This window comes from Macrobrachium rosenbergii, chromosome 5, assembly GCF_040412425.1.
Source record: "Macrobrachium rosenbergii isolate ZJJX-2024 chromosome 5, ASM4041242v1, whole genome shotgun sequence".
NCBI lineage: Eukaryota > Metazoa > Arthropoda > Malacostraca > Decapoda > Palaemonidae > Macrobrachium > Macrobrachium rosenbergii.
In genome coordinates, this window is record NC_089745.1 from 10469533 (window position 1) to 10482752 (window position 13220).

Consider the following 13220-nt stretch of genomic DNA (forward strand, 5'->3'; position numbering starts at 1 on the left):
TAGCTGATTAGCAACTGTCATCAGTAAGTGTTCTTTGTGAAACATATTCTCCAGCAATCCTGGCCATAAGAAGACTGAGAGTATGTTACAAAAGGTGCTAAAACGAGGACATAAATGAACAGAAGCTGAATTTTCCCGAATTTTCATTTTTTGTCTTCCAAAGCATTGTTAAACAGCATCCAGCCACATCATGAATCTTATTTCAGTGTCTCCAAAGCAAGGCAAAATAAAGCTACAAAATAATATATACTCCATATTTATTTTCAGAACGGATGACGGGAGGTACAATTGTATTCACCTACAGAAAGGAAAATAATGTTCTCATTAACAAAATGGTATGAAGATCTACTGGAAAAGACGTTACATAAAATCTTACATTTAAATATGATTGGATGATCTGATCAGCAGTAATAAGCCACTTGCAGAGGGCATTCATAGTCTCCTCTTGAATCACATTACTGCATGTGTCATGCAACAGTGACTGATCAAATCATGCAATGTTCACAAGGAAAATACATCACTACTGTGACCCTCATTTTGGAAAATCAACAGCAATCTAATAATTCCTTACAGTGACAAAATAGAACATAACAAAATAAATCAAGAGTTAATGAGAAATACATCAGACAAATTGAATTTTCATCTATAATGCCATCGTTAATATTTTCACGTGAGATTATCCTTACCAGTGTGTCCTTTATCGAAAGTACAAAAATCTTTCATCAAGCTAAGGCTACCCCATCAATGCTATTAAGGTTCAGCTCACTATAACACTTGCTATAGGTAAGAGTACTTCTATTATTCAATGGGAAATATTTTTATGTACAAATGGGACCCTAAATGCCATCCCTAACCCCACCTCCCACACACATGCATGGTTTCTTAAGATTACTGATAAAACTCAAATTTCTTAAGAAAGAAAACAAATTTACTTTTCCATTCTCTCACAACATGTAGAAGAGTAGAGTTTGAAGGGGCACTTTTTCTTTTCCCTCAGTTCATGAATGTAGAAGAATCTACAAGACAACCCAATTTAACCAGACATGTTCTAACCTAGTAATAAGCAGGACAAGACAGTGAAAGGAGAACTTCCTTGGCCAAAGGGGTCCAGGATCTCCAAATTCCACATTGTTAGTGTCCTTATAGATCCATACACTTATGGAGGATATTTAAATTCTGTTACAGAGCTGGAGAAGCCTTTCATGAGTGAGTTTACACTTAGTAAAAATGAAGAGCACAATGTCACATGCAATGTCTCACCAATTTCTCTCAAATGGTATGCACAGCTTTGTGTTGGGTTGCTACTGGCAGATTTGAAGTGATTTTTGTCACTTTGTTACTTACTGCTCCTCATCTCCAATCCTACTTAGCAGGACCTAATAGAGACCAGTATCAGCCATGAACAGGGAAAAACAAAAGGTATTACCAAAGACACTGAATATATATAAGGTATTACCACAAAACTCTAAAAGCTACACAATCGTAAGTTCCCAAAATTTCATTCCCTATACTCCTTTAGCGTATTATGAAAATGAGCCCAACGATTTTCCCCCCTGCAGTAAAAATTTCAATTTCCTCTGTTAAAGTGGGGTACCAAGGTTTTGCACTGACACTGCACTTAACCAAAATAAATTCTTTACGCCAAATTATCTACATCACACATACTTTTTGGAATCTGTTAGTGTGCAATACCAAAGATAAAAATTTCACTTGTAACTACTTTTGAAGTACAAATTGTAAGGGATAATCATGCAAAATAAAAACCACAGGAAGAAGAAGAAATTCTTAGTGCCAAATGTTGATGGCAAAATTCTAATGACTACAACTGGTGATGCAATTAATAATTCAATTACAAAATGACTAAAACACAGGATAAAGGCTGCATACATATACCAACAGAAACAAACATTTCAGCATTCATCCATTATCAAATACTAAAGATTGTACAAATCTTGCCAGAAAATGCTCGCAGCATCTAACAACTATCATTTTATAAAGAATGATTGAAACTTTTGGAAAACAAACACGAGAATGTCAATCAGAATTAATTAAATGAGACATGGTTCAACTGACATTTTCTGCTTTCATACAAATGCAAAAACTAGGTCCCACTGTGATGACATCGGTAATTGAGGAAGTCTGATACGGTGGAATGACTTGCCACTCCATTGTAACTTTTCTGTGTTCTCAAAAACCCTAAGAACAAATCAAAACACTTGAGCCAATTCCCATTAAGCCTGCAACACTGCTACAAGCAAATATACAACAATGAATTGAATGAATTAGCATCATATAAAAAATAGTCTCTCAATCTAGCTAGACTAATGATTACCAAGGGTGCTTCAAGGAGTGCAAAGCACTTTCAAGCTGCTTTCTCCTGCTCAAGTGCTTTGCATCTGGAAATGCATCCCTATCCTCCCAATATAAACAATCTAGAAGTTGAGGATGAACAGTGAAGACTGCTTATAGAGGAAGACCACATATTTATATATTAGGATTTATATTCGAAATTAAGACCGCTGCAGTCTCGTGAGCAGAACCAACCACTAACGGAAATTAGGAATCGCAAAGATGAGGAAACACTTCTTCACATTATAGTTATGAATAAAACACACTTTTTTTTTTTTAAGTACTGTTGAGTGCTTCTTTACTCTTTTTTTTTTGCCTGAACACCAATATCCAAGAATATATCATTTTGAGCATGCAGAGGCTCCAACTAAGAACATTTACTACAAAAGCTGATTTAAGAAATCATATCACCTGTATGTGTGAGATGTTACCCATAAAAAATGTTCAGTAGAAAAACTAAGCAACTGGTCTTCTATTACAAGACTGAAACACAAATTACAAAAAGTGGTCTGAAGAAGAAATGTCGGCACTTGTTTTCCTTAAATTAAAGGAGAAAGGACAAAATCAGCACTTCATGTATGAAAAATCTCTCTCATGGGGTTGATATATAAACAAGCCTGACAATTACAAAAACAATTCCCTCCTTTTCGAACCATATCAACATAAGATTTGAAAAAAGGGAACCAACGATATTCACACCATCAACTTTATCACTTCAACCAATCAGTTATGTTTCTCAACAGAGTCTCACAATGCTGGCCTGAAAAAAACATTACGTCACTTCCCAAACTAAGGAAAAAGGACAAAAACAAAAATCAAAAACAAAAACAAAAATCTGTCGATTTGGAAGAACAACACTATAGTATCATCTGATACTTGTTTTAATGTGTACAGTCTCGACTGAAAACTTTCAAAACAAACAAAACAAAACCAGAAATACATAAAAAAAAATAAGATGATGTTTGGGGACCATAAGTTTGAGCGTTATCCTTTAAGAACTCAACAAGACACATGATACCTGATTAGAAACTAAAAAATATTTAAAATACAAGTTCTAACAAATTTAAGAGACTGTTTTCTGAAACATTTATTCTGCATATTAATGATATTTGGCCATTATAAGTATATAGATAACTAAATAATTAATCCATTAGTTTAATTCTATGAAACTATCCAAAAAAGAAAATAGAATTGATATTACTTTTTGAGGGAAAGGCTAAACTTATGGTAGGAAATTAACATACTTTAGAACAAAAAATTAAGGAAAAAAAAAATAAGTGAATAAACAAATGATTAAGAATTACTAGCTTTACAGCAAAACCTTACACCTTCAGCAGAATAAATAAGAGTAATCAATCTTCTTTCAACACTAAAACAGTACTGTAAAAAAGTTCATCTGTAATTGATTAAATTTTCAGGCTTCAGTTGTCAGAATTCTCAAAGAACATCCCAAGAGGATGTTACACATACTTAGCACACCCACTTTCCAGCTGCCCATCTCAATCCTAGGTATAGATAAGTTTCTTTCATTATCTAGGGACCTCAAACTTGTTTAGCAAAAAAGCATCCACTATCAAAGACAAAATATGAAGGTAACCCCTCTAAGAATGAAAGACCATGGAAATCATTATGTGAACTGACACCAAGGATACATAACAAAACATACATCGTATCTAGCTCTGATGGCTTCATCACTAGTATAGTAATATTAAACAGGAACTTCAAACATTCTTAAAAGGTGTTTGTTCACCAAACTTCATAAAACTGCAGATAATTTGCACAGGTATGGCAATCAAACTTTTCATTTTGGTAAAAAAAATCTAAAAATCGCGCAATGTGAAATTAAAATACAATGCCAAAATTATTAGGTGAATGGTCACTCCTCAAGATCTTATCTCACAAATTTAATCTCTCTCAAGAAGTAATGAGAGAATAGCACCAAAACCCCTACATGCTAAGAACTGACAGAAGTCTTGTTTTAATTTATTTTTTCCATGATAAAAAACTTACTCATAAGATTTCACCCACAAGCAATTTCTACATTGGTGAAGACAAAACCCAATCAGTCTTTAGTTTAAAAAATTTCATTATCTGCAATGTCACCATGTACAGACTGACACTGGAGATATAAAGTGACAGAGGAACAGGCATTAGATCATCAGTCATAGAGAACCAACTATAAACCACAGAACAAGAATAATTACCATCCATGAAATAAAAACCAATTCAGCAAATTAGATCATCAACAAAGTAAAGCTGTTTTCAAACTACTGAGTTAACTAAAACAGTAAAGGCTAAATAATTCTAAAATGCAATGAGCCACATACAAATACTCATTACTCTTGGGGAAGAAAGTATTCAAGCCTTACAATGCAGATGGTACATCTTAAACTCTTGAAAAATATATGGAATATATTAAAAATAACAAATTATAGAAATAACTATGTGCCATAAATTGAAAACTACTGAACTAGTATACTAAAAACCTGTAAAATTTGGAAATCCTGTACTGTATACTCCAACTGAAACTCAATAGAATTAACATAATATAAATGGTTAAAGGAAGCTAATAGGCTGCAGAACTGAAAAAACAATGAACCAACATGATACACTATGCAACTGATTAAGATGCTGAAACAGTAACACACACACACACACACACACACACAGACTTACCAACAAAGTGTAAACACTATAACTAAAGACAAAAAACATAGTATATATAGTGATTGTGTGTTTCCATTCACTAATAAAATGATGAGAGTTCAGAATAGAAAAAAATAATCCACAACAAGGAAAACTAAAAAGTTCAACTGTCAATAGGCAAATACGTATACACCAGTTTCCTTATAGCATTACGATATAGTACAGGTGTAGGATATCTGCTACAAAATGATCAAGATAGCACATACAATATCTGCTTGTGGGTGAAGTCTATATAAGCATATTACTTTTCATACCCTGACATAAAAAAAAAAAAAATATAAGATCTATGCGAAGTACATTGTGAGGCTGTTGCAACCTAACGTAAATACATAACAGAAGGTCATGATTATCATAATAAGTATTGGTATGTAATAAATATATTACTCTAACTTAAAGTCTAAATCATATAAACAAATTCACATGAAACAACATAATACAGCTATATAAAATCTTACCTCACTACTCAAAAATGATTCATGATTAAAGCCATTTTCATGAAGTTACCACTAACGTTATTAAAAATTAACTTTCAATGAACATGCTAGACTAAACATTACTACAATCAGTTTACCAGTGAAAACAACATCTGGCATAAAAATGAATGTCAGTCAGAAAACCAATGCTTATAAATATGATATGAATATCTGGCTTTATTCTTGTAATGCTGAATGACACATGTAAGGGTAAGAGTGGGTAGGCATACAAAGCAAGCTCCTTTTTTTACCATCCACATTAACATGGCATTACCAACTTTGTACTACTGTACCATACTACACCAAAATGAGGTACTAAATCCTGGATGGGCCAACTAGAACAAAGATGCCAGAATACACCAGAATTTTGAAATCTTATAAAAATTTAAATCAAAGTAACTTCAGTGATGATGTCAGCCAGTGATATTCGGTAACTAGTTACCACATACAGATGGATTAACTCCTATTTCATGCTTATGCCAACTTCTAATACCTCAGAATACTTAAGAATCATTTTACCCCCCTTTCTTAAATGTGAAACAAGTTTCCCTTACAATTCCCAAAGTCAATCCACCCCCAACAGAAGAACCTTACCAGTCTCCCAGGATCAGCATGATGTTTCCATCACTACCTACACATGGCACTTATACTTACAAGAATGACCAGAATTTTAGCCCACATATGACTTATAAACCTATGGCAAGGGATAAATGACTAATGGGGAACCAATCCCTCAATTTTAAGCTTTTACCATGAAAAGAACATTACTTTCTCCTCTCAAGCGATGCATACTAAAGAATCCAATGAATGCAGATGACTGACTCCAAGCTCCCCTATAGCCATGCCACAGTATTTTAGCATCAAATTTCCAACTTTGTATAACAGACTTCACTCAGTAGCCATCTAAATACAAAAAATAACATTTCATAAGCAGCAATAGATCCCAAGAACTATCCTACTGGACTGTAAAAGTTTGGTCAACTAAATACATTTACATTCAACTTGAAACTTGTTGAATGTTAAGCTCCTCTTTTGATTTAGGTGTCTTTTAAAAACCTGTCTTCAATCAAATTTCACCCAAAATATTCCAAACACTTTAAAAGCAAACAAATATCGTAACAAGAGAAAGAACTCATGGCTGTAATATTTACTCTATTTTACTCCTTTTGTTACTGGTTCCAACATTTCAAACTTATTACCTGCTACACAACACAAGACATGACATCATCAGACAACTTTTGAAAGTAATTGTTAGTAAGTTATAAAAATTGTATCACATTGCTACAGACTGCCAATTTACTATAGCTTCCCATTACAACACTGGAACTGGAGCTACAAGATCGATCAAAGAGTGTTTTTCTTAAATGGATGAAAAGGATAGTGACTCAGATTCTTTATACAAGAGAAATTGTGTAAACACACCTCCGGTTTTTCTGTGAGAGTAAATTTTCAAAACGTACCTTTTCAAAATAAAAATGAAACACTACTCCATCCATTACTTATCAAAAAAATATCATCCAACAAAAAAATATTACAAGCAAAACCATGAACAAAAATTACCAGCAGCCAATTTTAGACAAATCTCCGTCTCAACTTTTTAATTTCTACAGAACCTTTGTCTAACAGCACAATTACTACATTTATTGTCATACACACCTTCCTGGAAAACAATTCTGAGTAAATTACCTATTACAAATTTACTCCTTCACACCTTCAAGCCATTAACAAAAAAAAAAAAAAAAAAAAAAAAAAAAAATGGAGGTTAAAAGTAAAACTGACCCCAGTAAGAAAAATCACCTTTGGGGATCCTTGCAAACTAAGCACACAATGATCACAGGGTTGCTTCATGGAATCCTCTCACATGGTTACGCCAGTCTTTGTGAGAAGTATCACGTGTTTTGGGGCAGTTAATACAGTATAAATATGTGAGTTACAACAGTTTACTGCATATATATATATGTAGATATATAATGCCTTTAAATATAAACTCTGCCAAGAAAAACTTCAATTCCATAAAAATTTCAAACCTTAAAACTGCCAGAACAGGGTTGAGTCTGATGGACACAATGATAAAGAATGTAGACTAAAACAGAAAAAATTGAAAAAAATGTACGTTGCAGAATACAATACGGTCATTTGCATTACAAATATAAAATGTTCTTTAAAATTCCTGATAAATGCATTGGTATAATAATCTCCTAAACTAGCTTTCATTACATGTCAAAAAAATTTCTCCAGTTGTTTATTTTGTTATATAATGATAATAAACACTAAATAGTGTCCACTTTTTACACACTTTCATTAATATATCAAATTTACACTCTTTCATTAAATTCCAATTTTCAGGTCAGGAGGAAAATTTGAGTTGTACAGACACATTGTCTTTTAAACTGGTATCTAACATACAGTACTGATAAATGACATTCAAAGTTATAACAAAGTACATAAAAGTACTTCAGTCACAATTACCCATATCACTTTATTTTTAAAAGGGGGAGGGGATTTATTATATTTATGATAGTTTATCTTACAATTCTGTATTTGTTTACTCAAGTGCTTTGTGGGAAGGGAAAATCCAACCACTCGTCACTTCCTAGGTGGGAGTTTTATCACCCTCAATACAGTAATTCCAAAACATTAAGGCATGAGTATAAAATTCTATACAACGTAAAGATACTCCCACTTACCTGAAGAGTCTGTACATGCCGAGATATAGAACACATTACGTACACTTCATTTGCTCCTTAAAAGCTACTGTACTGAGTGACAGTGATCCCGTCCACTCATAATGGTATAAACGGTGAATATGAAAATGAGACTATGAATGGCTAACAATGATTATGAGAGTGAAAGATGATAATGAAGGAATAGAAATCCTTAGAAGTATTTTCATTATTTGGACGAATTATTGCGTTCTCGTCGTCGCCGGCTCTGTTAATAAACTGATCTCAATCTGGAAAAGGATGTTAAGGAAATCATAAAAATATATAAATAATATAAATATCATCTTAATATGCAAACCAATAATAGAAAACAATGCAAAACAACAGTAATAGACGTCAAGACATACTGTGCAGAAAAATGATCAATGACAAAGAAATTAGTTTGAATTTATACTTTCTCCAACAGTAGTGTTTTACTTCTTATAATATTAATAAACAATATTTCGAGGTTAATGCGAAACAAAATGTCTTAAAATTAACATGTACATCTGACACAAATATATTGCATACAGTATTTATTATTTTTCATATCAATAAATAGCTTAGTTACACCACTAAATTTTAAAATTATATAAACTGGACAAACTCAAAATGTTGATTCTGACAAAGCTTCTCTTATAGACTTGTTTCCAATACGGTACTTCAAGTAAGTTGCTGGCTGAAACTTAGACAATCACTCACAATACGTTTGATTGTAAGTGCTCCTCTGCATTCTCAGCACTCAGGAATGGAATGGAATATAAAATTTAGGCCAAATGTCAAGTGCTGGAACCTATGAGGTCATTCAGCACTGAAAAGGAAAATGGAGAGTAAAAAGGTTTTAAAAGTGTAATACGAGGAAAACCTCGCAGTTGCACAATGAAACCGTTGTTAGGAGAGTGAAAAATAAGATGGAAGAGAGGATATGAACGGAGATACAGTATAAGGAATGAAAGGGGCTGCAGGTAGGGGCTGAAGGGAATCTGCAAAGAACCTTCGTAATGCCTACAGTGCACCAAATGACATGCAGTAATAGGTTATGAAGAAAAGCAGTTGTTTTCTGTGATTAATTGTACACTTCAAAGTTAAATGGGACCAACACTAACAAGTTCCTTAGCAAAAGAAAGCTGTCCTAAATGCATTTATAAAAGGATACAACTCGTAATCCTCGTTCAATGGGGTTGGTGAGAAGCAGACCTCTGGGTGACCAAGTACGCTCATTTTGTTCAGCAACGTACTTGGTCACCCTTTTCATCATCTGTGAAAGAAAGAAGAAAAAACATAGTCAGGACATCCAGTAACAGCTTATAACTGCAAAAATCTTCACTATCGAGATGAATTCCTAACAAACACATCATAAATATCAAACATTTTCTCAGGGTCATGAGCAGTGTGTCATCATCAGTACTTCAGGAACCCCTCATTACAAGAATTTATAAACTTACCTGTTCATAGTGCGTTTCCATACAAAAGAATACAAGGTAAGCCGTTAAACAACCTAAGCAGCCTTCACAGTAACGCCCACACGACATTTTCTCGGCCTCTACAAACATACCATTGATGTCATTGATGGTATTTTCAAAGACCGACCTTTCTATCTGTAATGTAACAAAGATATAATAAACTAAAGGTTGGATAAACAAAGGAACTCTTTGATGTGTTCAAATACTCAGTAGTGAATAACATAAATCCTTGAGCAACAGAAGACTTTTCTCACCAAATTATTTGCTTTTAAACCTGGTGTTTGCCAATTACATGAGGTATGTATTGGGGCTTCTAAAATTTTGCTTCATAATTTTTAACCAACCTCTTGCAACCTATCATTCAACTTTGATAGATACCTTCGTCACATTGTTACAATACCTGCTTTGCTATAAGAATTATCGACTGGGAAATGAAACATGTTGAAGAATTTGCTCTGTCAGCTACCTATAATTAGCTTATCTATTTGGGCAATTCTGTTCCAGTATTTTCTCATACTTTGAAATACATCTAAAAATGAGAGGAAATAGACTTCAAGATTTTTTCCTCAACATAAGTACAGAGTTTTTTGTGGTGTCTGTAATATCATTTTACATTAAAAGATGTTTATCATCATTCTCTGAGCTTCCACTTGAATGAATACAGTCATCACCCTGTGCACAAATGAGTTGCGTTATGGATGGCCGTTCATATCTTGAATTGTTCGTAAGTTGGTTTTTAATATGTGGTGCATAATTTTTGTTGATGTTTACATTCCCAAGTTAACTCAGGAACCACAGATTATACTATTTTCACTGCAATTGTACATCATGCAGTGTTATAAAGAATTACTTTGGATGCTAGAATGGTAAAAAGAATATAAAATTTAGATTCACACAACATTCAAAATTTAGTATTTTTTCCATTCTTTAAAAGTTATGAACTTGGGGAGAATTTCGCAGGAGCAGCATCTGACATTGGCAGTTAATAAACTAAACAATGCACACTGCCACCTATTGACAAAAATACATACTAAATGTTTCCTAAGGGGAAACGAAACATAGAAAATGGGAATTCATCAAAGACAGAGTTAAATTGGGAGGATAGAAATAAGTAAGAATACTTTACGAACATGAACACGTATTCTTGTGGTTGCAAGAAGAATACACAGTAGTTAATGATGAGAATACTCGGGATAATCAGGGAAGGAGTTAAAGGAACAGGTTCTTCTTCTTCCTTGTGTTCTTCTATTCTTTGCAAAAATTCTTACTAGCAGAATAGGTGTACAGAGCAAAATTTGAAGTTGTGACACTGTCTGTTCGTATCTAAGAATGTTCGTAACTTGAATGTTCATAAATAGGGTGGTTTTTGTTGTAAGCCTTCAACATTTCAGATTTCCATTTGTGAGCTTTCTAAAACCGGACCATTCTGTGATGATCATCATGACTGAAGACATTTCCTTATAACTTTGCCTAATTGTTGTGGATTAAACTACATCTGCAACAGAATGGCCTTTTGATGATAATCTTATCTTTTAACAATGATTATTTTATCTTTTGACATGGCCATTAAATACTTGGTTGAACTAAATTCCTATTTGTCATATCCATTTAAGATGTCTCCAATGGCATTTGACTGCACAATTTTTCTACAATTTTTTGTAACTTAAGTAACATAGTTTTTAAAACCTGATAAATATTTTCTTTATAATTTTTATACAGCTTTTGATGAGGCTGAATCATGAAAAGACACATTTGGTTTGATGTGAAACTATGATGATGCATAAATGACACCAACAAGCAGCTAAAGTGTCAGTAACGGTCTTTCTTCAGACTTGTAATGACGCAGGTACAATCAGATTATGTTAACCACCAAGCAGTATTCAGACATTTAGTTTACAGTTCCCAGAAATTTCTTTTGGTGGTTTAACCTATCCTGAATGCAAATGCAGGCTTTGTGAAAATATCTATCTGGTGCTAAGATCTGGAAGAGCAAATTCATTTACAACTGACATATTTTTTGGGTCAAAACCAAGGACACTGTCAATGCTGCTCTCTCACGTTATGAGAGCAGTTATATTCCATTCCATGATTTTAAAATATTTTTCTTACAGACTCTAATCAGTAAGTAGTCAACAAACTAGTGTACTGCAGTGTCTTTTGTAAAAATAAAAATGAAAACACTACCTGCTTTTAAAGTTGCACGAGTTTGCATTCACAACATTTTACCTCCCAACATGATGGTTTTGCTAATGTCTAATGCTCTTAAGACTTCATGATACCACATGATCACATATTGGTCACCTAGCTTTGAAACAAAACCAGTGATATAATATACCTACAATAGAAGAAAAATAAGCAGTTAGTAACTAGAAAAAGATTAGTTTTAGTAACTAGAGTCAATTGCACAAGGTAATTTTTACCAAAAACAGAAAACTGAATATCCAAGCTAGTTAGGCATAAGTTTTAATCACAAGCATACACCCTGGACCACTTAGTGAATGAACTGTACATCGCAACTGACTGATATGTGTTGTTCATAATCAAATGTCATATTAGCTGTTTAGTGTAACCGTTCCCTGAGAGCAATATACCATACTTATTGTTTAAGAGAAAGCTTACCATATTCACTGGAATAGAAGACGCCCCCACCAAATAATGTGTTTGTTTACATGTAAGCATTTAATGTTACTGGAATGTATAGCTACAGTATGGAAGAAAAAACTTGGATAAAACATGTACTGTAACTAAGACAGCAGGAAAAGTATTTTTAATAACAATTCTACTGTCATTTAGAAGACAAAACAAAAGCAGCTTTGGTAGAGCAGATAACATTTTATAACAAGCTACCAGTAGAGAAAGAAATACCGGTGAAGCAGGATATGAGACAAGCACAACAATCATTTACAATGAAAACCTCAAACATGAATACAATACCATATTCGCTGGAACAGAAGACACCCCCACCAAATAATGTTTGTTTACATGTAAGCATTTAATGTTACTGGAATGTATAGCTACAGTATGGAAGAAAAAACTTGGATAAAACCTGTACTGTACACTGAAAACCTCAAACATGAATACAATAATAAAACATGATAAGAAGAAACAAAAGCACCACTGGTACAGCATAAAGCAGGTACAGTATAAGGAACATCAGTGTCTACAACAATGACCTCAATCATTTTCAAATCCTGAAATTTATCAGAATCATCATCAAAGCTTAACCACTCATAATCACCAGTGCTGTACTGTTATCACCATCTTCACATAATACATAGTGTTGTTATGATAACACGGTACTCGTACTAAAATGCCCGTCCTGTTATAAACACTGTTATACAAACACCAAATATACAAAATGGCAACAGCGAAAAAGCATGACTGGAAATAATTGGTGAGCAACAATAGATGGAAGTGATGCAGGTGAGGCCTGTGACAATGGTCACTGTCAGTGTTGCTTACCATCGTCACCATCATTTCAAGTTTATTTCAAAAACTAATGGACATTTCCATATAAAAATACTGTA

The 13220-nt window shown here is 33.5% G+C and overlaps 1 protein-coding gene across 5 annotated transcripts in view; it reads right to left on the reverse strand.

The window, feature by feature from the left end:
* Window positions 1-240: 240 nt before the first annotated feature.
* LOC136838498 (golgin subfamily A member 7) overlaps window positions 241-13220 on the reverse strand; it is a 31559-nt gene continuing 18579 nt past the window's right edge. For all 5 annotated transcript variants that reach the window (XM_067103505.1, XM_067103507.1, XM_067103506.1 and 2 more), the window contains 3 exons: window positions 9676-9828; window positions 9387-9488; window positions 241-8481 (listed from right to left, as the gene is read on the reverse strand). In XM_067103505.1, coding sequence (XP_066959606.1) covers window positions 8434-8481; window positions 9387-9488; window positions 9676-9828 — 303 coding nt within the window. In that variant the 3' untranslated portion in view covers window positions 241-8433. The remainder of the gene's footprint in view (window positions 8482-9386; window positions 9489-9675; window positions 9829-13220) is intronic.